Source organism: Thunnus thynnus, chromosome 5 (assembly GCF_963924715.1).
Source record: "Thunnus thynnus chromosome 5, fThuThy2.1, whole genome shotgun sequence".
NCBI classification, from domain to species: domain Eukaryota; kingdom Metazoa; phylum Chordata; class Actinopteri; order Scombriformes; family Scombridae; genus Thunnus; species Thunnus thynnus.
In genome coordinates this window covers 2,114,201-2,140,915 of record NC_089521.1, presented here as the reverse complement: position 1 = coordinate 2,140,915, position 26,715 = coordinate 2,114,201, and the positions used below count along the sequence as shown (strand labels likewise).

The 26,715-nt window shown below is 39.8% G+C and overlaps 2 protein-coding genes across 4 annotated transcripts in view; one reads left to right on the top strand and one right to left on the bottom strand.

Annotated features, from left to right (window-relative positions):
• bcar1 (BCAR1 scaffold protein, Cas family member) overlaps positions 1–13,065 on the bottom strand; it is a 98,840-nt gene extending 85,775 nt beyond the window's left edge. For both annotated transcript variants that reach the window (XM_067588674.1, XM_067588676.1), the window contains exon 1: positions 12,590–13,065. In XM_067588674.1, the coding sequence (XP_067444775.1) occupies positions 12,590–12,601 (12 nt within the window). In that variant the 5' untranslated portion in view covers positions 12,602–13,065. The remainder of the gene's footprint in view (positions 1–12,589) is intronic.
• Positions 13,066–16,908: 3,843 nt separating this feature from the next.
• Positions 16,909–20,590, top strand: LOC137182459 (uncharacterized). 2 transcript variants are annotated; one of them, XM_067588677.1, is made up of 3 exons: positions 16,909–18,888; positions 19,378–19,414; positions 19,979–20,590. In XM_067588677.1, the coding sequence occupies exons 1-3, from the start codon at positions 17,082–17,084 to the stop codon at positions 20,100–20,102; spliced, it is 1,968 nt and encodes a 655-aa protein (XP_067444778.1). In that variant the 5' UTR covers positions 16,909–17,081; the 3' UTR covers positions 20,103–20,590. The 2 variants fall into 2 exon arrangements, with proteins under 2 accessions (XP_067444778.1, XP_067444779.1); XM_067588678.1 differs by lacking the exon at positions 19,378–19,414 and having other exon boundaries at positions 16,916–18,888.
• The last annotated feature ends 6,125 nt before the right edge of the window (positions 20,591–26,715 follow it).

The following is a 26,715-nucleotide window of genomic DNA, read 5'->3' as shown; positions in this document are numbered from 1 at the left end:
CTCTTTTCTCATGTTGGCCGTTCTCTCTGATGAAGATGCCAGCAGGGTTGCCTTTTTGCAGTCAAATACATTTTTTGGGAGCTAAAATCCAGCATGTGGAACAAAACTGTTAACTGAAGTATTTCTTAACATGAACCTCCAATCAACTGTCTGCATGGATATATATACCACTAGAGCTAAGAGACAAATGTAGTTTTTTGTAATTTGGGTCAACTGACATTTCTTAAGAAGACAACAATGCTAATTATGGGTATCAACATTACAGTCGCCAGTCAAGACCCAGAAAATCCTTTGCTTCTGAAATGTGATGGTGACTGCTGAATGTGTGACGATATAAAGAAGGAAGAGTAGAGACATGAAGAGAGAGAGATGATTGAATAGAAAGGGTGATGCATAACGAGGGAGTGAGGTCAAAAGGAAGCTGAGTGAAAAAGTATCTGCACGGGAAATTGCATCAAGCTCTCTATCTTTCAGTCTGGGCCCAGTAATATCTACATCTTCACATCATTAATCTCTCTCCCTTTCTCCTCCATCCATTTACCATTTCATTATCCTTCTCTCATTCCCTCCTCCTCCCGTCTCTCCACTCCACCCCTCCCCTCTCTCCTTCCTCTGCTGCCTCTCCACAGTGTGTAAATCATCCAATCAAGCCGTGTGTAGACCCCATCATGACCATGGCCAGAGGTCAAGCGCAGACAAACTGGGATGAGGCGTGTCCGACTGGGAGGATGGATGAAGGGAGGAGAAAATGGCTGGATAAATGGAAGTATTTTGGTAAGGGGAAGGGGAGAAATGAGACAGGGTGGGGGAGAGGCAGGGCTCTGCAGATTCATGATGAGACCGGATCATTTTCATTATCGATTGGTATGTTGATTATTTTTCCCTTGACTTGAGTAACTGCTCACTCTATTAAAATGTCAGGAAATAGTCATCACCATTACTAGCCATGGTTCCCTCAACCCAAAGATATTCAGTTTACAACAACAGAAAAGTTGAATTTTTATAGACTAAATGAACATTAATTAACTATTAACTAATTCTTTCAGTACAAGATGAGAAATAGATTTCAAAAAGAAGGTAGAGAGAGATAAAATCTCATAACCGTGGGGAAAATTACACAGTTTAAAGGACAGGTTCACAATTTTTCAAGTGTCTTAAAACAACAGTCAGTCCTTATGAACAGTGAAAGAGGTTTTCCTCGCTGTAATCATTCCTCCTGTTCATACTGGATATTAAAAGATCCTACAAATGTGCTTTGAATGTAAGTGATGGAGGCCAAAATCCACAGTGTGTCATTTAGCAGTCTGAGTCATATCAAGTGGATATCTGCCATATTTACAGTCTTTTTAGTATCAAATTCCCTCTTTGTGTTTCCTCAGACAGTGTTTCCCTGTTGAGCTGCAGTAGAAGCATCTATCTACTAAAGGAGGTATGTATGTATGTATGTCCTTGGCGTATCTCTTGAACCGTTCATCCAATCGACTCCACACTTGGTGGGTGTATTTCTGGGGAACAGTGTTGAATTTGGTGCAATATTAATTAACTTTGAATAAGTCAGCGAGCCGCTCTGCTCGGTGCAGGGGCAGGGTGGAGCTTCAGGGCTCTGCTGACTGACTCCAGCATGTCAGAGAGACCAGAGACAAGCGTGACACGAGTCAGAGAAGAGTGCTCTAAAGAGAGAAAAATAGACAGCGAAAACAGAGCTTTTAATCAAGAGTGGACACTCTGACCCTGTGTATAGACAGAAAGCATAGCGTTAGCGGCACGTTTAGCAGATCAGCAGTGAGTGACTACACAGGAGGCGTTCAGGTACATTGTTGAGTGTAGGTCACCTGCATTTTAGAAGAACTCAGAGCCCAATACACAATGACTGTAGTTATGCACGTATAACAGAGCAAATACTTCCACAGGCAGTTCAAAACCAGTTTGTCATATTCTCTGAGACCTTGGCTATTGTGAAGTTCCACCACAGACAAAGTGCAGATCTTTGGATCAAACATACCCACTCAAATCTGAACTGGAGGCACAGAAAACAGGAACGATGTGTATAATAGAATATTAGTTTCTTTCATGTTGTTGGTGTATATATTCATTCACACCTCACATCAACTGTATTCATTTTTCTATGCATTGAAGTAGCAGCTGGAGGCCAAGTAATTGACCTGTTCCCAACATGTTTATAAAAGAGAGATGATGGTTCCAGCTTCTGTAATGTGAGGACTTGCTGCTTTTCTTTCTTTTATATCTATAACATTTGGACTGTTGCTCAGACACAACAAGATACTTAAAAGCTCAGTATTGTTTTACTATTTTCTGACATTTTATAGACTAAATAATCTTTTAATTGATATCGTGATCAATAATGAAAATAATTGTTACAGTTAATTCTCTTTCACAGCACTGGAATATGAATGTTAAACAGTGACGTCTCTAATGCTCTAAAATGTTACAAATATGACTAAATCATTTCATTTCTGTCATTGTTTTGATTTCATTGCACTGTATTGTTTTACATTTTTGATGTTGTAATATTTGAAACAATTCATTCTGCTTTATCTGTTGTGAGATGAGACATCAGGCAGTCTTGTTAGATCTATTCTAAAAAACATCTGCTGATTTTAGAACATTGGTGCTGACTTTAGCACTCTGCCATGTAAAATAATAACGGTAAGAACACTGTTTCATACCAGGTCCTGCTGTTTCCCCTCAGTATTTAAAGAGCCTTTCCTACCAGCCATTCACATTTCATTCCTGTGTATACACCATGTACTGGAGGAGGGGGAGGAGAGGAGGGAAAGATAGAGGGAGTAGATAGAGAGGTTAAGATGAGTCAGAGGAAGCAGGAGGTAGATGGACAATCAAGAGAGATGAAGAGAAGGTATCAGAGGGGTGGTGAAGAGGTGAAGGGCAAACAGAAGGTCAGCCAGAGACATGACCGGAACACCACTCCACCTCTGTTTGTTCATCATCACCAGAATAATATCAATACATGTTTCAGTAGGTTTCAGCTAATACATACAGAAAAAACACTTATATAATTAATATAATATAATTTATGAAAGTGTTCATTAACAAATCTTTTAATAATTACATTGAGAATTATGAACACATCTCTTACATTAAAGCATGACGCATCTGCTTTCAGAAATAATTAAACTGTCAAATAAATGATTCAAGAAGCGTTTCCAATTTACATAAAACATTATAGATTCTGTACAACAATCAGAAGAGAAGCTATTAAAACCAGAAAAAAGCCTTTCAATGAATGTTAGCAACACACACACAAACACACACACACACACACACACACACACTAAAACTGCATTTAATGGAACACTCAATATTATAAACTGCCCCATTGCACAAAACGACCGTTATTTGCCAGCAGGGTTTTACAAGTGTTGTTGATCGATGCCAGTCCACTATGACAGAAGTAGGCTAACAGTTTCCCCCTGCCTCCTGTCTTTGTGCTAAGCTAGGCTAAACACAGAATGGAAAACGAAGTTGATATCAATCATCTCATCTGGGTAAAACCAAAAAAAACTATTGGACTATTCCTTTAAGACAACAGGCTCAGTATGTGCTAGCATCACATGACCGCTGCCAACATTTAGATGCCTCCTTTACATGCAAAACATGCTATAGCTCAACTGCATATGTGGCAATGAGGGTAATATTTAGATGGATAGCTGTATTAGTAAAGGGCAAAGTAATCCATATTGTAGATAATGCTACACTAATAACACACACACACATAGGCAGAATGCAGTGTGAGGAGGGCTGTAGAGTTCAGAGCACTTGCTTCCTGAATTATACATACAGTGTGCAGTATCTATCAGTCAATACAAGCTGTGTACCAGCATACTGGCTAATCAATACTAAGCCATTTATGGCTAATGGAGGCATGGATAAGGATACATCACAACAACCTGTTCAGCCAGCACACTATATTATATACAGCACAAACAAGCTTTGTACTAGCATACTTCACATTACAGCCTGACAGATGAGGGATATTGACGGTCCATACTCTATAAATAACAATATCTCAGCTGACATTTGTGCTTTTACATGAACACATAACTATTTTCATTATTATTTAATAGGCCAATTATTTTCTCAATTGAATTGTTTTTTCTATAAAATGTCAGAAAATAGTGAAGAATGTCAGTTCATATCTTCATATTTCTTGTTTTGTTAGACCAATAGTCCAAAACCCCCAAAAAACCTGATTACCATCATGTTTGACAAAGAAAGGCATTAAATCACCACATCTGAGAAGCTGAAACCAGCCAATGTTTGGCATTTTTGCTTAAATTACTTATAAAATGATTTTCTATTATCAAAAAGTTTGCTGATTCATTTTCTGCTCCCTTGATTGTTTTTTTAAAGAATGTATTAGTTAGTTGGAAATTTGGCCTGGATGCATTCATACAGGATCACACATACAGCACAGTGGCAGTCAAAAGTTTGGGCATACTTTCTCATTCAAGGGTTTTTCTTTATTTTACAATTTTCTACATCATAGAACAACTTTCATGTTTTAGATTCCTCAAAGTAGCCACCTTTTATTTTGATGACAGGGATGAGTTGGACCGCAGAGCGAAGCCAACAATGTGGGAACTCTTTCAAGACTGTTGGAAAAGAATTCTAGTTGACTACCTCATGAAGAGGTTGAGAGAAAGCCAAGAGTGTGCAGAGCTGTCATCAAAGCAAAAGGTGGCGACTTCCTACAAAGTATTCAAATGAAACGACTAGTATTGTCTGTCACGCAGATATGATACGGTCCACTCTCCGTCCTCGTGTATAAAAATGATTCACCATGCTGCTTTGATTTAGGACACTATCTTTATCTGTGCATAAATGTCTCACACACACACACACACACACACACACATTCACAGGATAAAAGCCAAAAATTTCATTTTGTACTTTGTGCCAACTCACTGGATTTATGGTAATTAGCTCCCGCTGATAAATCTGCTGGTGACAGCTGTCATTCTGGCTGCTGAAATTGATGGCTGTCGACTATAAAAAAAAAAAAATAAGAAGCTTTCACAGTGTCAACTAATCATATGCTGCTGACGGCCACATCACTGTCTCTGCCAGGAAATCAGTGCTGCAGTTTGAGTCAGGGATCAGGATTCATCCCTGTAGTAGTGAAAGAAAGCTGAGAAAATCACAAACAAAGCTCATTCATTCCTCCGTCCTCTGAACGTGATGTTATAAATACGCACCGTGTGCTCGTCAAGGCCTGTCAAAGACACACACGTTTTGTCAAAAGGCACCAGCTCTCTGTAGAGCATCAATCAGTCTGCAGCACACAGCACAAACATGTCCACCTCCACCAGATTCAAACAAAAAAAAACACATTTCAGACCATTTGAATGTCATTTTTTAAAATTCATATTTGTTTTTTCATGTCTCCATACTGTTAAAAGGGTTTATATGCTTGTTTTATTCAACTGCCTCACAAGCTGCAGAAGAACAACTGAGAAGCTGGAGTGCTGCCGAAGAAACAGGTGATTCTGCAAACTCAGCAAACTCTTAATAAAAAACACCCTGTGTTTGGATTCATACAGGATGAGTCCGCTTTATTACAACTTGGGTCTTATTTTCACAGTTTTGTCCACAATTTTGATTAGTGAATGATGACAGGAGTGACGGCAAGAACTATCAAAATAAAAAGTCAAACTGCAACAAATCAGAATTATCGTAATAGCAATAAATGTGACAGAATGTGTAATATGAATATGAATTTAAAGGTGTATATGTTTCTATTGTTTTCTCTGCTGTTGCTGCTGGGCTGGAAGAGGTTGGAGCCACATCGGGCCATTAGTCTAGACAGAGCACTGGAGTCATATTAACACACACGGAACAGCTCTCATCTCACTGTACATGGATTAGATATTAAACAACACACACACACACACTCACACACACACACACACACACACACACACACACACACACACACAGCTGGAATCCTGATGGCAGCTCATGCTACATGAACCATTTCTACCTGTCCTTATAACAACACAACACACACACACACACACTCCCTATATGTGACTGACACACTGAACGGACCCTCCTGTTGCCCCTAGCAACTCCCTACCGAGAACATGGTGAGAGCTCGTGGAAATTGAGATGCAAGGTGTGTGTGTGTACGAGTGTGTGTATGTGTGTGTGTGCGTGCGTGCATTGAACTGGGAGGAAGGGCTTCTATCTCTAAGCGGCGATGATTAATATGGAAGTGAAAAGCTTTACTATTGAACCTACACACACACACACTGGTAATACTGCACTGGCCAAGCAGTCCCTGTACATAGCCTCAGGAAACCCCACCAATCCTACTACAGGCTGGTGGTGGTGTGTGTGTATGTATGTGCGTGTGGAGAGTGAGAGCGGAAAATGATGAGAGAGGAATAAACAAGGACAAAAGCCTGATTTAGTGTGTCTCAGATGAGCATAAACACGATGCTGTGACACACACGTTTAGCATTGTAAATAACTACTATCATCAGCTAGCAGGGGTGATGGTCCCACACACACAAACACTTCTGCATGTATTTATGTAGAAGTTATGCATGCATTTACAGAATGAGATGCATGGTGTGTTTGTCTACACACACACACACACCTGTATTCATGCATGCATGAGAACACTTCTGCCTACATTAAATATTAAAACTGAATTAATGTATTCAGGTGTCCATTTAGAGATCACACACACACACACACATGAAGGAGGCAAACAGGAGGAAAAACAAACTCAGCATGAGGATCACTTAACCTCAACCCTTCTCACAGACTCCCAACCAGTGAGATATATCAGAGAAGAAAATACACTTCAGCGTTTTTCAGTGTTGTTTCTGAGCTTTGCTTTTTGTCTTGTGAAATGCTGCATAGTTTTACTTCTCCGGGCCTCGGAGATGTACTCAAATTAGGGGTGTAACGGTTTGTGTATTCGTCCCGAACCGTTCGGTATGTGACTTTGCTCGGTTCAGTATACTCACTGACTGAAACAGTAACTGTCAAAGTAGTTTAATAATCCACTTGCTCTGACATGTGGAACAATAATTCTAGCACTTGAGTTCCACCTGGAACGTTTTGGCAGTGCACCACTTGGCTATAGCGTGCTAATGGTTGTACGCTAGCCGACTTAGCCAAGTTACCCCAGTTACCTTGGTTACCCATGCTCATGTAGTGTCGCTGCTTTCATTATTATTAAAATATGTGCCATTATACCCTTATTTAAACAATGTCTCGTCTCCACATCGCCCTCCCCTCTCTGTAACGGTTGCCTTTGAGTGAAGCTGTTTGGAACAACTATAAACACATTTGATTTCTGACGTGATCAGACAGCACATTGTAAGAACCACTTCTGAGCGATCATTAATCAGCATAAAACAGCTGGTAGCAGGTGTCCTGACTGCTTGCAGAAACAGAAAGCTTGTTTTCCTTTTACACTGCAGCACTACTAAACTGTGTCAGTAATAGTTTTGTCCAATGAGCCATTGTTGGATGTTTACATTTTTCAAAATAAAAGGACCAAAATGTAATTTTCAACCTCTTTTTTCGGCTGTACTGAAATCGTACTGAACTGTGGATGTTGTGTAGCTACATTACGCACCTAATTCAAACCTCTCACTGTCTGTTATATAACATGCTTACAGTTTATAGATTATGCAAACTGTGACAAGAGGGTTTAAGTAGACACTGATTTGTTTGAATGAGTCACAAACCAAGAAAGCTGGGAACCACTGACCAGACAGGTTGCTTAAAATATCCTGTCAACACACCATTAATGATTCTCTCCAGACATGTCTTAATACAAGTCTGGAGAGAATCATTTTGTAATAATAATAATAATCAGTGTTTCCCTTATAATTGTACAGGCCTGGTGAGCCACCGGGTCAATGAAAACCCCCAACAGGCCAAAAAAATATTTTTTGAATGCCAAAAATAACACCAAATATCTATTCATTCGGAAATTAATAATCAATAGCATTTGGGAGCCTCTGTGTGACACTGTTCTGAAACGTGAGTCAACTTGTGTGTCGTTGCCTGGGAAACTCTTGATGTGATGTGAGTGCCATTGCTATCAGAGTCCGTTTAAATTACTGAGTGTATGGGATGCAGGTTAGCTAACCTGAGCATGGCACCGCCTGAAAAAAGAGAAAAAGCTCTAACGTGGGTGACGGACAAACAAATATATCAAACTCTGGAGTCGAGCAAAAATACAGATGGAGAAGAAGGGACAGCTTATTTTTATGCAATAAATGCAGCTTATTACGTTATTCTCCTTGTGACCACTTTGATTTAAGTCTTGAATATACCGATACCGATATCTATTTTTTCATAAATCGATTAGTTGTTATAAAATGTTAGAAAATGACAGTCAATGTTTCCTAAAGCCCAAAATGACATCCTCAAATGTTTTGCCCCGACCTGTTTAAGATTATAGAGAACTAAAGAAACCAGAAAATATTCATATTTAAGAAGCTAAAATCAGACAATTTTGCCAGTTTAAAAAACATACATGAGATGCTGTATGTTTTTTCATCAGCAGTGTGATTTAACGGACAACGCAGATGACAAGATAATGTAACAGTGATCTTCTGATGTCATTCATATCAAGCGTGTACATGCATGTTCCCTCTTCATATGTAGAACACAGTGGGAGAGCCTCCAGCCGCAGCCTGGTCGGCTTTGCTCCACACAGACGCACAGCCAGCAAACACAGAAACAGTCTGAAATCAAACACATCCTGCTTTTTTCCTGTGTGATCAGCACATCAAGCCATGCTCAGTTTAACATCAGTCACACACACTTTCTAAGAACGGATCTGACATGCTCATGTACGTCATGGAAAGCATGGCTGTGAGAGCGTGTGTGTGTGTGTGTGTGTGAAGAGAGACACAGGAAAGAGATGTGATATTGGCCAGGTGAGAGAGGGATGATGGGAACCGTTGCTGTGGAGATGAAGGAGTCACTGGCTGATACTGCAGGTGATGATGATGTCACAAACAGCGACAGAGCAGGTTGACAGAATAACTCCAACATTTGGAGCACATAGAACAAACACACACTGTACACACACACACACGCCAGCAGTGACCCCACTGTCACTCAGGTAGGTAAACACTGTATTAGTTCTCCGTAACCATGACAACATGCTACTGAACCGACAGTATCACCAGACTGAAATCCCGTTTGTGTGTGGGACATGAATCTTTTACAGCTCTAAATGTACTACTCATATCATCACTGTTTTCAATAAAAGGTCAAATGAAAACCAACCAATGACATTTCACTGGATATTCAACCAGCCAATCAGCTGACAGTAAAGCACAAATGTCCAGACAAATATATTGTTTATGTATTAAAATCATTCATTTATTATCAGAGTACAATTTTAAAAAATGCTTGGTTGGTCAACAATTCATCTACAAAAACTTTAATAATCAATTCATTGTTTCAAATCTTTCTTTTTTTTGATTGGTTGCAGCTTCTCAAATGTGAATATCCTCTGGTGTCTTAGTACTGTATGACAGTACAGTGAATATCTTTGGGTTTTGGACTGTTGGTGGTGAATGTGTTACGTAGAGCTTTGGAATTTTGGGAAATGTGCTTGTAACTGTTTTCTGACATTATGCAGACCAAACGATTAGCGATCCACCAATCAAGAATATCTGCACATTAATCTATAATAAAAAATCATCACTAGTTGCAGCATCAGAGTAAATGAGACAATTTATCATAATGTGCAGTTAGTTTTAGGTAATTAGTATTTCAGACGTGATTCAGGTGATTTCAGAATCTTCTGCTAGCAAAGGATCATGGGTATAGTAGTATTTAGAGCCTCTCCACATACCAAATTGACAAAAAACAAGCTTTATTTCTCAGATTCTATGTCAGAATCCTTCACAGTATATTACAATTATCACAAGACTACAGTGTTAGGTTGTGGAGGTTATTCTGAAAAGTTAACTCTCTAGAGGGAATTAAAAGAGGTAAAAATAGTTTTAAGAGGCGCTTAGTTGACTTTTTTGGTAACAAATGTACTTTCGAACTACTGTGAGCAGACAAAGTTTGGAGAAAGCAGACCTACCTGTGTCCTCCCCGCTGAGGAGGAGCTTCAACCAGCTCTGACTGCTGTCACGGTGACAGGAGCTGACTGTCAACACACACACACACACACACACACACACAAAATGCATCCAATACACTTTGCGTGAATCACTTTCATCATCACAGTTTCTGCCTTTGTGTTACACAATACCCGTCTGTGACAGGAACACACACACACACACACACACACACACACAGATCTGAATCTCCTGTGTGTTTCATCAAATAGCAGGAGGCAGCAGGTCGATGCGTGAATGCCGAGTTTAGCAGATCAGAACACATCCTGCCATACTAAGGAGGTGAACAGCAAGCACTGGCTCTGCACCTCAGTGGATGGAAACGCCTTTCCACACTGCAACTACTATACATTACCAGAAATGACAGCCATGCAGACTCCACACACGCACAGGCCCTCTGCCGCACTGCTCTCTGTGCATGTATAATCAGCAAACACAAGTTTGTGTCACCATGTGGCCATGCAACTCTGCCTTGGTTTGGTAAATATGAAGGAATTCTTGTGAAGGCTTCACACAGCCTGTAGAACAACATGAACGAACAAACTGTGACACCCGCAGGTTTCTGAAGGCTGTTCTGAAGCCTGTTTGTCTGCTCATCACTGAAGACGAGCAAGCAGAATCCACCTCAGCTGACTGTGACAGGCTGAGACAACTGTCAATCAACCAAACACCTAAAAACATACCTACTGACCAAATCTCACATTACAATAACTGGAATTAGCTACTGACACCTTATTGTGGAAAAAAAAAACCGTCAGTCCATCACTATTGATAGATCTCACCAAGCATCTGATGGATTGGAACCAAATTTGGTACAAACATTCATGGTCCCAGAGGATGAATCCTACTGACTTTGGTGATCAGCTGATGTTCACTCTAGCACCACCATGAGGTTGACATTTGCGTTTCAGAGTGAAATATCTCAACAGCTATTGGACGGATTGCCATGAAATGTTGTTTCATGTTCCCCTGAGGATGAACTGTAATGGCTTGTCACTTGTTTATATGAGCATGAATCTAGTTGGAGTTGTCTCTCTCACAGACAGACTCTGCTGGTCATTAGAGGAACTACAGTTTCAGACACTTGCTGTTTTGGTGGTCAGCAAAATTAGAAGATGGCAAGCACATTGTAATTAATTATTATTAGCCTATATTTTGTATGATATAGTTATAAATTATTTAATAGTATTAATGTTATGAGTGCAGGAAAATGATTGATTGAAAACATGCTATCAGACCAATATCAAAATCATTGCAAAAATATATTTTTCACGTGCACAAGCCATAATAGACTATTTCTGATACAACTATATGCCAACTTAACATCCAACTCTCTGAACATTTCTTACAAACTTTCAATCATTGACAGAAGCAGATTTTTTTCTTTTGGTTTTGTTGAATCTTCTAAGCTTTCAAATCCTGCTGCACTCAGAAAATAAAAGCATGTTTGGAAGTGTTATGCCAGAAGAGATGCTCCATATTTTCCATCATCTCCTTTAGTGATTGTAGACACTTCTTAACTGTAGTGTTAGCAGTGAATCAGGACATAAAGCAGTGTTATCACAGACATCTGCTTGTGCACTAAGCATGACGGTTACAGCACTGCATGTAAAAACTCTGAATGTAGACACACGGTGCACTGGCACGGAAGTTAAGTACATTATTTATCAGCCATTATGATTGCGTGAATCATCAGTTATATCAGATACGACTAACAAAGTGCATTCCTAATAATATTAGTAATACAATAAATGTAAGCCCTGTTCCATTTGTGCTGTAGCTGAGTACACAGAATGGCAGGACTGACAAACAGGCGTCACACAGCACCTACACACACAGCCTGGTGAACCATTAGACCCTCCAGGCAGAGTTTGTGAAACAGATCCTCAGGAATGTGATAAAGAGCAACACAACAAGCTCCATCAAGACCATTTCCAACTGCTCCCATTCATCTGAGGCTGTGTGCTGAAGCAACACGGATATAAATCCAAACCCTGGAGCACACACAAGCAGCAACATCAGCTGTCTAAATGTGTTGACAGGCCCGGCCTGCCGAGAATAGCTACGGCACTTCAGTCCCAGTATGTGCCCTCAAAAGACTGGCAAATTAATGTCCCTTTACTAATGAGCACAGCTGTACAGTAGCTAGCTAGTCAGCTGCTTCATTCTGCTTATGTCAAGCCATGAGTAGCGTTTATTCCACCATAATATACATCGTTAGCATTTTAATATAGCAATAACGTTACTGAAAGTTGACATTTGAGTGAGCGCAGTGTTATATCTGTGTAACTGGGTGTGTGCTGGACTTGAAGAGCTGTAAACGTGATTAGTCTTGTCCTCACATGTAGAAGAACTGCCAGTAAACAGCTACTGTGAAACACTGAAGAGAGAAAAAGCAATAAAAGTATTCCCTGAGCTTCGGGCTGCATACTCACAGGGACAGACATTTTGCTGGTGCTGTCACTCTCCTTGGCTCCTGGCTGTAAAAACGCGCGGTGGTCCTTTTTTTTTTTTTTCCAGATGCTACTTTTCCAACAGAAAAGCTTTTCTTCACGGCTCCCCAGGTGTCAGTCCTTCTTCATCCATTTCATGGTCAACTCTACAGGAAAGGCAAACATCCAGCTGTAGAAAGTGGTCGGGAGAAGGTGGAGTTTGCAGTGTGAAGCGGTAGAAAATGTGTCCGCAGCAGGAGCAGGATTTTGCGGCAGCAGCAGCAGCAGCAGCAGTGCGGCCGCCTGTATGTCCAACAGCCCCGGCTGACTCTGCCTCCTTCCCCCCGCCTACTCTCTCTCCCCCTTTGCCGCTCCTCTCCTCCGTCACGGACTCCTTCACGGACCCCTAATGCTTCTATAAAAAGCGTGTAGACGAGGCAGCGGTGATTTCGGGACCACCGTTATGTTGACAGGTCTGTAATGTGAGTGAACGGGAGGGGAGCCCCGCCTCTGCCGCTGTCTGCTGCCGTCCTTCCACACGGATCATCCAGTCCAGCCTTAAAGGGACCTCCAGCTCCCACGATTCACAACGCTCATTCAAAACCCCAGCAGGAAAGCTGTGGGGGATTTTTTGGAACAAGCCTTTAAAGTACCATACCTGTGGTTTTATGTGTGCTAGTCCATTTACTACACGTCATGTATATTTCACAGTAGCCTGGAGACAACTATTTCGCAAAGCATGCATTTTTTTTCTGATTCATATAACTGGCACAATCAGATTGTGCAATGTGGGTACATGTAAGACAAGAGCTGCAACTGCTGAGTATTCTGATTATCGATTACTCTTGATTTTGTTTTTGATTCATCGAATAACCATTTTGTCAAATAATTATAATTTTCAGGCACTCATGGAGATGCTTAAAGATATTCAGTTTGCTATCATATGACAAAGGCAGGAAACCTTCAAATTTTACAAGCTGGAACCGTATAGCTTATTTGCTTAAAAAAATGACTAAAATGAATAATCAATTATCAAAATACCCAGATAGCAACTGACTCTGGACCGCCTCCAAACCGGCAGATCCATGTTACAGTCTCTCCGGTTTTACGTCCCCGTGCCAGATACGGACCGCATACAGGCTGACGAGTGGGTGTGTCAGTTAGACTCGCAATCAGTCAGCAGAGTCAAAGTAGTTACGGGCCAGAACTGAATAGACAACTCTGTGTTTGTTATTAGTGATGTTACAACCAATGTTGCCCACAACTTGCTTTTCATCCGCATCTTACTATCTGTTGACGTTACGTTAGCTGCTCATAGGAATGTAGGCAGTAGCATATAGGCTAACGGCTAACCTTAAGGCTAACTGCTAACATTAGTTTCAAACAGCACCATTTGACAGCACAACCGGTCTCTATTTCAGGTTCAGGTTCCCCCGGAGTGCCGCGGATCAGTAGGGTAAGTTTTTGTTTGTTTGTTTGTTTGTTTGTTTTCCTGCTTTGAATTCCCCATCATTACAGTAATTTTCAAATCCAGGCTATAAGTTAGTTAAAGTTTTGCAGTCTTATTGGATAAGTAACGTAAAGAAGTTAAAAATTTCATCTTAAGTTAACTGTAATTCATTGTCTGATCGCTGTGTAATAAGTTGTGTAATGCGCTGCAATATGTATTACCATTGAAAAGCATATTGTATTTGGTCGTTAATTTAGTTGTTGTGACTAGCTAAGAGAGAGGTTCACTCACCTCTGTACTTGTAACGTTAGTCGGTTTGTTCATGGTGTTGTGTTGAATTGCTCTGGCACAGACTGAACAAAAATTGAACTTCATAGCCACTGGTTTCACAGCAGTAACCTGCGTGTGGCGATTCTGATGTGAACACGGTGTAAATGCATTATGTTACTCATAAACTTACAGTGCATGACATTTTAAGCTTAAGTACGGTTGATCAGTGTGCAATACTGAGCATTTTGAAATTTGAATGGAGTTTGTACTGTATACAGGTGCTGAGTTATAAATGCAATGGGACTGAATGGGCTTATAGCAACTGGTCACTTAACAGTACAATATTTATGGCCAAAACCGGTGAGTGTGACGGGGTGGTAAGTCAAACTGAGGAACACACACAAATCATAAAATTTTTACAAAAAATAATGTTTTTATTTTGAATAAATATATTTTATGTAGTGACACACATATACTCCTGAAAACAATAAAGGTTTGATAAAAATATAAAATTTATTTGGTGATATTTTAGATGTAAATGTCATGTTGGTCAATCCAGACATGTGAAAATGGCCCTGTACTAATAAAAACTTATCAAGAAATAGTATGTTACTCTTTAAGAATAGCATTTTCTCATATATCTTGTTAACAAGAACAATTGAATTACTAGCTTTAAGCTTTGGAAACACATTTTGGCACATATTTTGTGCCTTATGCACCTCATCAAACATTGCAGACGCAAATGGCACCCGTTTGGTAGAATGACTCGTATAATGTGCATGCCAACTAAGCATAATGTACATACATTTCTATCGCTTTAATTTAATAATTAATTTAATAAATTTAACAATATAACCATGCTATTTTTATTTCCACAACACATTCCTGCAAATATTTCAAAATAAAAGCCTTAAACATTAAGAAATGAAGAGATGCTGTCCACAGAAATGCTAGAGGGCTTTTAATTTGAGATGGATACAGGAAGTCTTGAGTTTATATGTAACAGCATAATGCAGTAACAAAACTTTAAAACAGGCAAACAGGAGCGGATCAGAAGAAGAGGAGGATTCGTACTAAAATACAAAGAGAGGGAATTAGAAATAAAGGCTAATATAAGGCTGGGTAGCCTCTGCAGTTGAGGTGCTATTTGAGGAAATTCTGTAATTAATTGTTGACATCCTTAGCTGTTGCATAATCTGTTTATCACTTAATTGACCCATTGGACACTTTTTTCACCCCTTTAAAACAGCTATAAAAACAGTGGGTTATTAGAATGGCTAAGTGGAAAATGGAGAATTTCGGTCGCTGACAGCTTATTTGTCTTACAATGTGATGGACATTCTCTCTCAACAGGGGCTGTAAGGAAGAACCAAGCTGCTAGCAGTGCTCCAGACAGTGAGATCGACTCATACGCTATCAGATGGTTTAACTTGGCATCTGACCGGGGAGGTGGCCGCAAAGACCGTGCCAAGGCTAAAGAGGCATTAACCACGGTAAATTTCAGATAAAGTATTGTGCTAGTCTTTTGCAGCAGCACTTATGTTTTGTGTTTTAAACTTCACAATTGGTTGTTTATAGGCATCACACCATTCCGCCGAGTAGCAGTGGCTGACTTCATAAAGGTACTGTATATTTTACATATATTTTGCATTCTTGATTACTGTGGCAGCCGCACTAAACACCGATACTGAGTGTCAGTGGTTTTCTTTTTAGCACCGTTAACATACAAACATTTTAAGTAATGACAGTACACATAGCCTTTTGTTTTTCCTACAGCACACACTTTATTTTTTGACAGTTTGCTAATTTGTATGCACACATTTTGGTTAACATTCTGTCATTTCTTGCTTGCTTTAAATTATGTTGTAACTTTTTGTTACAAAAAGAAAATTGAGGATTTTCAGCTGATAGGGAACAGAGCCGGCTGAGGAAAGAATTGGACGATGTGACTGAAGAAAGGGACATATTTATAAAAAAGTCAACTTACAGCTATAACACGGTATTGCAGCAGCAGCTGAAGATGGACCAACAGAAACATGCAGAGGAGACACTAAAACAAGAGCTCAAAGACTGCAAAATAAAATTCAACCAGTACCAGGCAGAGCTTGATCACATGAATTTTGAGTTATCGTTCAGTAGACATAATGAGCTGACTCTTATGAGGAAGGTCGCAAGTTTGCAGTTAAAGAATTTATAGTGAGAAAAGTCCATTGAACTAAGTCTATTTACACTTTCATTATTCTTGGCTGAAATCATTTCATGCTATCATTGTTGCTACTACAACTACTTGGCCTGAGCCAATGATGTTAATCTGGAGGCCATGTTTCAGCAGATGTCATCATGTCTGGCCTCTTTTTACATCATAACAGAAACTTTTGAAAATTTAAGAATGTTCTAGAACGATGCGATGACATAATCATGAATCAAGGTGTTTTGCCTTTTTTTTTTTTTTTTTGGACTATGATGTCATCATAGATCAGAGTTGCCTTTGATGTTGAAAGGAACCTTTATATATCACTATGATGTCACAGTCATACTAATCCATGTATATGATATTATATTAATAATAAAAAGTTAATAATAATAAATATATATGACATCATCATCATTATGGATCAAAGATGAAAGCCTCTGGGCAGATCACAGTCGCTTTGATGTGGAATAAGAGATCGTGTTTAGACCATAATTTCATTTTGAAACTCTATAAAATAATTCTAAAATTATAGAACAACTCAAGCAACAGTTAGATAGACAAAGAAACCTGAGAAATCAGTCATGGACAAACACACAGTGCAGAAAAGACTGACTGCAAAACTCATTGCAGTTGAGAGGTCTTTGAAAAAAGAGAAAGCTAAAGAAGAGCAGGCCAAAAATGATGAACTGGCCCAGAAGAAAGAGGGTGACACTTTGTTTAGGGTGCAGGTTCTTCTAAAAGAAAAAAATAAGTTTAAAAAACAGGTTGAAGGGTTGGCTCACTGCGTAAAAGAGCTCGAGGGGCAGAAGAGGGCTGCAGATAAAATAATTAATGAACAGAGAGAGCTGTTAAAAAAGATTGACAAAGAAAACAAACAGTTACACGATGACAATGCTTCATTAAAAGAACAAGTAACACACGGCATCAACGTTGAAAAACTAATGCACCGTGAGAAAGAAGCATTTCAGAATGAACTAAAAAAAAGAGAGAAGTCGTTAGAAAACGTTAGAAGATACAAAAAGAAAATTGATGATGGTAAGCTAGAAATACATAAAAGAGACAAACAAATTAAAGTAATAACATATGAGAAAGAAAAACTTTTTCAGAAAAATGTGGAACTCCAAGAAAGGATATGCTGTCTAGAGGATGACAAATCTTCCTTAGCAGCGAAAATAGTACAGCTAGAGGAAAAGGTAGAAAAACAGTACAACAGCATCGAATACGTCAAAATGAAGCTGAACAAGGTCAACAATAAAAAAACTCAACTTGAAGATAAGTGCGACAAAGACACTCGGATCATAAAGAACAGAGAAGACGAGGTGACCAATAGTAGACTTTTGGTTCATGAGTCAGAGAAGAAGATGAGGCAGCAAAAAGTGCACACCGAAGCTGCCGTGGGTGAGATCATGCTGCTACAGAAAAACTTGGACAAGGTTAATTTGGAAATAGAAGACAAGAACAAAACAATTAAAAAGCTAACTGATGGAATCAGAAGCCGGGGTACTGAGCTTAACAGGAAGAACCAAGAGCTGGAAACTGTTCAGAGAAGTGAGAAATGTTTGCAGAACAGGGTGATAGTCATGGAGAAGCAACTGACAGAAATAAAGCAAACACATGAAGAATTACTAGTTTCAGCTGATAGGGAACAGAGCCGGCTGAGGAAAGAATTGGACCATGTGACTGAAGAAAGGGACATATTTATAAAAAAGTCAACTTACAGCGATAACATGGTATTGCAGCAGCAGCTGAAGATGGACCAACAGAAACATGCAGAGGAGACGCTAAAACAAGAGCTCAAAGACTGCAAAATAAAATTCAACCAGTACCAGGCAGAGATTGATCACTTGAATCTTGAGTTATCGATCAGTAGACATAATGAGCTGACACTTATGAGGAAGGTCGCAAGTTTGCAGTTAAAGAATCCGAAAGACAATAATGTTAGTGACATTACGCGCCTTCAGCGGCTCCATGACTACAACTCCCAGTTGATGAAGAATCTTGAGCGCATGTCGGCTAAGTTGGCAGAAAAAGACCAGGAGATTGCCAATTTGAAGAGCATGTTGGCTCGGCGGCCAGATGATGCAACCCAGAAGTTCCAAGAGAGTCAGAGGGCGATCAGAGAGCTTAAAGATAAGTTAAAGGCATCGACGGCAGAAGCCTGGGTATTCATGGATAAGTACTCTAGTGCGACAGAGGCGAACGACAGGCTGAAAGGTGAGTTAAAGGAATTGTATATGAGAGACAAATCAAGTAACAAACCTTTGCCTCCCATTTCCAAAAAGTCCCAGCTCCACTCTGAGAAGAAGCCAGAGGATGGATCGAAGATCACCCCCCATCCTCCCATTAAGGTCTACGGAACACAAGTGAGGCCACAACCACCACCACCCCGTAAGTAAGGCTGGGTTTCAATGTGGTTGGCACTGTTGCCAACAGTGTGTAGTAGTGTGTATACAGGATGGGCCAAATGCAGAGGATCAGTTTCCCCATGGGGATCAAAGTACTGTAAAAAATCTTATCATCATATCTGAGAGTCGCAGCACAGAGTAGCGGAGTGAAACAGGCCAGGTGCTCTCTATGTTTAAAAGTAGGCTTAAAACTTTCCTTTTTGATAAAGCTTATAGTTAGGGCCGACCAAGCTCGCCTTGGATCAGCCCTTAGTTATGCTGCTATAGGCCTAGACTGCTGGGGGACTTCCCATGATGCACTGAGCTCCTCTGGGTTCTGGGCCGAGCCTTCGCGGTCCTTCACAGTCCTGATGGCATCCTTCCCTGGCTATTGCTGCTTATACTTATTGTTATTGTTATGATTGTTGTTCTTCTGTCCCCCCTCCCCCTTTCCCTCTCTCTTTCTCTCTCTCAACCCAACTGGTCAAAGCAGATGGGCGCCCACCAAGAGCCGTTCCAAAAGAACAACAGTATGTGTATTAGGGATGTGCCGAGAGTCCAGTATTGTATTTGTATCTGTATTTGTTGAGGCAGCAAAATTATTTGTATTTCTACTGTTTCTATTTTGTATTTGAATAAAAGTGCAAAGAGGCCTAAAAATTCTGTTTTTGTTTTATTACGCTTTCAATTTTAGAAAATTAAAGTGTTACAATAAGTGTTCATGAATAAACTACCTTATGAAGGAGGTCCCCACACCGGGTCTGGAACTGAAGTCTCTCAGATCATAGACTTGACTACTGAGCTAAAACTTTACTCATCATCTCATTGCAGACAGACCTCTACCTATTTATCACAGCTGTCTCTGTGAGCTAAAGTAATCTCTATGCCAACCTTAAGAAACAGAGTGTGTATAAATGTGGATAGCCTACATTTTTGTAGTATTTTTTTTTTTTTTTTTTAAGGTTTTTTTGTTTGTTTCTTTGGGGTTTTTTATACTGGACTAATAGACTACCTCACAACAACAAAGTAAATTCAATGAATGTGGAAAAAAAAACAATATTGTAAACCTGTTTGTGATTCTGATCTGATTCCAGATCACTCCATGAGGGTGCTGAGACAGAATTCATCATCATCCACAAGATCCATACCGTCAGTGCTCTCCCCCTGTGGGGTGATGTTAGATGCAGAGGAAGAGCTAGAACCTGCTGCAGGACATGACTTAAATAAATAGGCAGCTGAAGTGCCAAAGAGCTGCAGCACCTTATCTGGCAGTTTGTGCTCATAGCATGCATCTCCAGCCAGCCTAAAACCATATCTACTGTACAGAATAGAGCTAAGGGTCTGAAGGGACATACGTTTTTGTTTTTCATGGATCCAGCAAAAGAAGTGGCATGAGGAAGTGGAAGTGACAGCAGGCAGTGGGAGAGGTCATATGGGTGGGGATATGTTTGGGATTCAGTTAAATTTTAAGTTTTGTTGTTTGTTTTTTTTGTTTGTTTTTTTGAGGGGGTAGGGGTCACGGTTAGTTTGGTTGTGAATAATGTTGGTATTGTTGTTGCTATTAAGTTTGTTAGTTAATTGTTTATTCCTGCCAACCCGGTTGAGGTCATTATGCTGTTTGACTTTTCTCTAGTGATCTTTGTATTTTGAATTTGAATTTTAAGATTAAATTAAATTGTAAATAAATAACAATGTTTTATGCTACACACCTGGTGTTCTTGAGCCTTACTGCTTGGTCCCTGACAATTACATTAGTTCTTCCCAGTGTGCTTTGGTTTGTCAAAGGTCAGTTTTTATACTTCTGTTACACTCTAAATTACGGGTTTAAAAGGACTTCGTCTCTTCTTCATATGCCATATGCTATTGTCATATGACATAATTACACTATTTTATATTTACTCAGTTTACACTCAACATGCACAGGTAAACCCAAGTGATGTCATGTCATGCTTCATTCACTTTTTTCTGGAGTTAATCCACCATGAGTAGAGTACACTTCATTACAGATTTTGACTGATGAGTGTACAGTGAACGATCAACAAAGCAGCATCTCCTGTCTCCATCTCCGTAACTTATGATTTCTGTTTTTTTGTTTTCGTTTTTGTTTTTAAACAACCAGTTATGATGATGCAACTATAGTTCTAGAAATTTATATCCAGAGATACTTTTTTTTTAGTTTGAATTTAGTTATGGAAAAGATAAAGGTTAGCCCAGAACTAATTCAGATACAGCAAATATTTGAGCAAAATGGCTAGAAAGTGATCCGATCTGGAGCTGGCCGAGTACCGGCCCAGATAAGAAAGGACGCCGGCCCAGGTCCATTTTACAGATCTGGCCCAGAACTTATGGAAGCTCTGGGCCGGATCCAGTACAGAACTGAACCGGATCTGGCCCACCTTCGGACAAATGACTACAAAATAATCTCATCCGTTCTGGAGCTGGCCCAGTGCTGGCCCAAAAGCGAAAAAACGGATCCGCACCGTTATTGGCCCGTTGTGCCAAAGGACACCGGCCCGGGTCCATTTTACAGATCTGGCCCACAACTTATGGAGGCTCTAGGCCCAGATCCGGCCTTGTGATCATTAGATCATTTTTGCTATCTCGGTAGTTGCTGATTAATTTTCAGTCAATTGAGTAATTCATAAATTGACGAATCACTGCAGTTCTAAAAGAAAGACAACATATTTACATATTACTACATTATATAGAACAACTACCATAGGCTACTATATAGTACACTGGAAATGAAATAAATACAAGATGTCACAAACAATACAAATTAAAGACATACAGGCTACTAAGACCTATGCTTTGAGGAGCAGCCCCCCTACCACCAACAGTGTGTGTGCCACTGCAAACCTAAAGCCAAAAATGACCTATTAAAATGTCCATAGTTTCACCACAAACCAGTGTAGTGGGAGAGAGACCCTAAACTCCAGCCCACCTTCAGCCACACAAACACACACCTGCAGGAAGTCGATTTTTTAAGGAATGAAAAAAAGGGTTAAAAACAAGTTTGGCTTTTACGCTCAAGATTTCTACACCAGTAGAAGCATACAAAAGGTCCAGCACAAGTCTAGAGGACTACAGGACCCTGCGACACAGACACCCCTGCAGAGCAGCTGCAAAATACTATTAAATGCAATGATTTAAAAAAAAAAAAAATTACAACAGACACTACCTCACAACCTGTAGTTTGCACACAACTTCACATGGGCTCAGCATGTCCGAGGTGTGAGCCTACAATCAAACAGAACTGTCAGTGTGACTATAGTTATATACCTCACAACTGCAAGGAAGAGGAAGAACCATCTAGAACCAGACACACCTTTCTAGAGGCTGACTACTTGCCAGTCATTAGGCAGTGTCTGATTGCCTGCAGACAGGAGAAGGCCAAGGCCATAGGTTACCTATCACACTTACAATATGAAAACTTCAGTTTTGTATTCCATCACAGCGAATAACAAGCATTCATTTCATTATCATACATAAAGTGAATATACTTGTGAATTTTCTCAATATCCCGTCTTCTGAGGCTGTGCACTTATTTGTGCAGGAACTATCAGAAGTTTCTCAGTTGCATTATTCTGCTTATTTTAACAATGTGGCCCAGCTTTGATCATTTTAAAACACTGACAATGACAAAAATCAAAGTTTTGTTATTCATAAACACACCCCACAGAACAGTGAGCTGTTTGAAGTCACTGGGTCATTGGAATAGAAGGATTGTCAAGATGATGTGCAGTATAAATAGTTGAGCTCTCTGTCTTTCTTTCTGACTCATCTTTGTGTGTGCATGCGTGTGTGTCACCCCTGAGTGTGTGTGTGTGTGTGTGTGTGTGTGTGTGTGTGTGTTCTCTGCAGGAACATAATCAGGCTCCCTGCTGTGGTCTACATATCTGCAGCTATTTTCATCCATGCACCTCACACTCTTACAAGTCAAATATGCATGCCCACCCCCAGCTTGGGCTGGCTAGTCATACAGTAATATGTTACACTGGAGTTGTAGATGATAGCGATGTGTGTGTGTGTGCTTCTCCACAGATTCAGTAAGAGGGGGCAAAAAGGTGAAGTTTGTCACTAGAAAGAACACAATGTCTGGAGGTTGGCTGCTTTTCAGTTTTGCACCAAATCTCAAGGCAGAGTCTGCAAATCTGAATCTAACTGTGTATAAGATTTTCAAGAAGCTGATTTTACCAAAAAATTATAAATTATATACTTAAAATGTATTCTTCTGTCAGAGTCAGTTCAGAGACAGACTTTCCTTTTGTTCCCGCATCTCAGATATTAACTTGGTGAGTACAATGTTTGTATTAGTGACAGGAATGATGGCCACAATGATGAAAATAAGGCTCAAATTGTAAAAAAAAAAAAAAAAATCATAATCATTGTCAGAATCATGGCACTAAAAAAAAAAAAAATTAAGGTGTCCACAGCAAGAAGGTAAATTAGAATTAAGCAGGCATCAGATTTCCAGCAAAGCTAAGTCAATGTACTCTAGAGCAGTGTCAGCAATTATGATTATTAAAGGTGAACTCCACTGATTTTTTTTTTTTTTACTACTGTATAGGCTATGTGTAAAAAGTAGTTGTATAAAGCCTTTTGTGCCTCCAGAGGGAGCTGTGTGAAATCTGATAAACTGCCTCAAGTGATGTCACTTGAGTCAGTGTCGGTTGGGGATAAAGATTACAAGTTTGAAAATGAAACAAATCGGAAAAAAAACTACTGTGGTGGCTGTGGTTAAGGAGGTAAAGGTAGAGCGGATCATTAGGAGGTAGAGCAGGTCGTCCACTAATCGGAAGATCGGTGGTTCGATTCCCGGCTCCTCTAGTCCACATGTCGGAGTGTCCTTGGGCAAGATACTGAACCCCAAATTGCTACCGATGACTGTGCCAGCGGTGTGTGTGAGTGTGTGTGAATGAGCATTAGATTAAATATGGATGAGCAGGTTGGCACCCTACATTGCAGCTTCTGCCATCAGCGTATGAATGTGTGTGTGTGAATGGGTGAATGTTGACATGTATTGTAAAGTGCTTTGAGTGGTCGGAAGACTAGAAAGGTGCTATATAAGTGCAGTCTATTTACCATTTACCATGAAAGAAGTGAGGTTACCAGACCTCTGTAGCCTGCTAATCACCTCTAGCAGCTCCAGGCTACATTAGCCGCTACTAGTATAACACACCCAGACCTCTGACTGAGCTGTCTGTGGTTGAGTTGCATTGTGGATAATGTAGGCACCAGGTTTAGACATGGATTTTTTTTAAAAAAAAAAACTGTCCGAGGAGTGCAGTAGGAGTAGGAGTGCAGTGCTTAATCTGTGAAGTACTGTTTAAACATGTTTGCTTGCTTTTCAGGAGGCGGTGGTGACTTAATCCAGGTTTCAAAGAGTCCCTTTAAAAACCTGTAGGTGATGTCAAACATAATGAGATATGTATTTAAATATGATGCATGTCCTCGGTCTTAATGAGACTCATATCCAGTTACACTGAAACAGAGTGCTCACTCTGAAAGATTTAGCAATGGTTAAGATATCACGTGTCCATAAATAATTACAGCAGCAGCTTCATGTTAAAATGATCAGCCCTCTGGCAATGAAATCAAACATGAGAGGGGACTGACGTTATGTGCATGAGCTTGTTGATGCACAGGGCTGATATCCTCTCAGTAAATTCTGATCATCGTGGTCCACCTCTGACGAAATGCAGCTGATTGATTGATTCCATCATTATTGGAGATTACCTACCTCCACATGCACTGACTGCCTATGAGACACCATTAAAGTGGATTGCCTCTGCTGAGACATTTTGATTGGAGTGGAGTTTCAGCATCCCATGATATGTAAATGCTATTTCAGAGAAGACTCCATCCTGACAAGTATAAAATTATGCCAACACACTCGTCACACCCATAGACACCTTCAGCCACGATAAGCTGTGTGAACATGTGTGAGGATAATCTCCTGTCAGCCCTACGCCATAAAAATCCCACTATCTGCCTGTGTGTGAGTGTGTGTGTGTGTGTGTGTGTGTGTGTGTGTGTAGCGAGGGAAGGCTTTAGTGAATCAAAAGCAGTTTTTAGGGAGCTGTCAGGAAGGCAGATTGGTCTTTAAAGTATAATAGAACTGCTTTACTCTGGATACTTGCAGATTTTACCTTCTTCTTCAGTCACCACAGGATGCTGATTTAGAAGCACAGTTGGTAAACAGAAATTATGGTAAATAGCTCAGGATTTACTGCTGACACCCTAGAGTACAACAAAACAAATACTGTGGAACATACTGAATACACTGTGATCAAATTTCACATTAAAGATTGTTTTCTGAATGCAGAATATGCTACAGTATACTCAGTGGTGGAAAGTAAATAAGTACTTTACTCAACTTTGTACTTTACCACAATTTTGAGGTACTTGTATGTTACTTGAGTATTTCCATTTGATGCTACTTTATACTTCCACTCCACTACATTTCAGAGGGAAATATTGTACTTTCTACTCCACTACATTTATTTGACAGCTTTAGTTACTTTTCAGATGAAGATTTGACACAATGGATAATATAACAAGCTTTTAAAATACAACACATTGTTAAAGATGAAACCAGTGGTTTCCAACCTTTTTGGCTTTTAACGTCTTACAAAAAGCAGTGTGTAGTCAGGGTCACATTTCACATGTCTATGAGTTGTTAACAGCTCCACCAAATAGTGATTTTTCCCTCTAAACTTCTCACATGCTTTCATTTCAATAAATGTTCAAATGATCCAATATTTCAGCAAAAATCAAAGATTAGAGAAAAAGTCCAAAAACTGAAAACAGATTTGTGTATCAGAACTTTGTTTTTTCTTCTTTCCTCTCCCATTAATCATCTCACGACCCCTCAGATTTATCTGCTGACCCTTTGGAGGGGCCCAACCCCTAGGTTGGGAACCACTGGACTAAACTAGCTAACTGTATATAAAGTAGTGTAAACTAGCTCCACCTCCAGCAGCTACAACAGTAACATGCTGCTCTAACACTGATGCTTCACTATTAATAATCTAATTTTAATGATGTGGTTGGTGTTGATGATCCATTTGAGGCAGTTAATGATGTAGGTGTGGAGGATTTTAAAGGAGTCTGTCAGGGTTATGGGTTGGTCAGAGATATGAACTGGGGCTTTGGTGTTTGTTCTCTTCCTGACGTCTACAGCTGTTTCCACTGTTTTTAGGTATTGAGTATGAGGTTGTTGTTCCTGCACCAATGTACAGCCCAATTCACCTCTTGGCAGTGGTGGTCTAGTTATTGGTAAGTCCAATGATAGTGGTGTTGTCCATGGACTTGAATATTTTGACTGAGCTATAGTAAGATGTAAACTCGTTAATGTAGGTGGAGAAAAGCAAAGGAGATAGAACATATCCTGGGTCACAGGGAACCTTTCACATTTAGACTTGTCTTTTCAATTTTTGAGCCAGGGATTAGATCTTTGATCTCACTGATCTGACAAATCAAAAGTGCTATTTGAGTATCAGAGTTCAGTTCTGGCCTTGTGAATAGTTAAGGTCCCCAAGCTTTCCCTGGTGCTTTCAACCACACCTCAATGCAAATTGTAGTTGGCTCATATGATAAAACCTGAGTCATCTCCATGAGTGAAATGCAATTTACTGATGAAGACTGTGAGACGCTGTTGAAAGCTCTGGAAAAAAAACCTAGTAAGAAGACCTTGAGTTAAGTTGCTTTTAAATAGATTCTATAGTTTTCTATTTGCTATTGATTTTTTAAATGGAAAACTAGACTGATACATATTACATTAAACTCACTGGTATGGTATGGCCCTTGGAGTGCAATAATGAATGCA

Excerpts from the sequence above, each read along its gene's own strand:
- LOC137182459 (XM_067588677.1), top strand. The coding sequence starts at position 17,082 with ATGGACAAACACACAGTGCAGAAAAGACTGACTGCAAAACTCATTGCA. Across the intron at positions 18,889-19,377 it reads GCCACAACCACCACCACCCC|ATGGGCGCCCACCAAGAGCC; the intron begins GTAAGTAAGGCT and ends TGGTCAAAGCAG. Across the intron at positions 19,415-19,978 it reads GCCGTTCCAAAAGAACAACA|ATCACTCCATGAGGGTGCTG; the intron begins GTATGTGTATTA and ends ATCTGATTCCAG.